The 696-nt window shown below is 65.9% G+C and overlaps 1 protein-coding gene across 1 annotated transcript; it reads right to left on the bottom strand.

The window, feature by feature from the left end:
• Positions 1–218: 218 nt before the first annotated feature.
• On the bottom strand, positions 219–692 carry LOC107302262 (fructose-bisphosphate aldolase C-like; the record flags this gene model as incomplete). The annotated part of the gene is made up of 2 exons (XM_015831360.1): positions 219–314; positions 507–692. Coding segments are annotated over 2 exons (282 nt in total), but the record flags the coding sequence as incomplete, so codon positions are not given.
• Positions 693–696: the final 4 nt, after the last annotated feature.

Below are 696 nucleotides of genomic sequence, written 5' to 3'. Positions count from 1 at the left end.
GCCTTTCCTGCTCACACCCACCCTGCGAGGGAGGCCTGGGCTCTCCTGCAGTCTCCCTTCACTTGCAGGACTCATATTCCCCCCCCCTCCCCTCAGCCCAGCATCGGACCCTCCTCTGCCTTCTTTGCTGCTACGCTAGAAAAAGCCGGGAGTAACGGGGAGGGGGGCCGGGATGGGAAGCAGTGGGGGTGCCAGGGACCCCGAGACCTCAGCCCGGGCTAGTAGGCGTGGTCGGCCACGTAGAGCGATTGTCCAGCCGCCCCGGAGCCGTCGTCGCTGCCTTCGTACTTGCCGAGAGCTGCTTGACCGTTGACCTGCAAGACAAGAGAGGGCTATTGGGGACAGGGGTTACGTCTTCCCTTGGGGACCCTCCCCACAAGGGCCAGCCTTTTGCAAGTGGCAACCAGCTCTGTTTCTGCCCTGCACCCCAGAAAGAGCCAGGGACCCCAATTAGGAAGCCCCTCTTCCTGGGCAGTGGGGGCACACCCCTCTCCCCGGTCACCCACCTCCGCTCGCTTGAGGAACTCCTCCGTGGCCAGCTCCTCGTTCTCCCGCTGGCCCCGCCAGGCATTGAGCGCGGAGGCTTGCAGCGCCCGGCCGTAGGAGAAGGTCAGGGCCCACGGCCGGGGCAGCGGGCAGTTGTTGATGGCGTTGAGGTTGACGGAGGCCTCCTCCTCGCTCTGCCCGCCGGACAGG

This window comes from Protobothrops mucrosquamatus, unplaced genomic scaffold (genome assembly GCF_001527695.2).
Source record: "Protobothrops mucrosquamatus isolate PMUCROS unplaced genomic scaffold, P.Mucros_1.0 scaffold41024, whole genome shotgun sequence".
Lineage (NCBI taxonomy): Eukaryota > Metazoa > Chordata > Lepidosauria > Squamata > Viperidae > Protobothrops > Protobothrops mucrosquamatus.
Note: the sequence above shows the minus strand (reverse complement) of the source record. Positions and strands in the feature narration are given on the sequence as shown.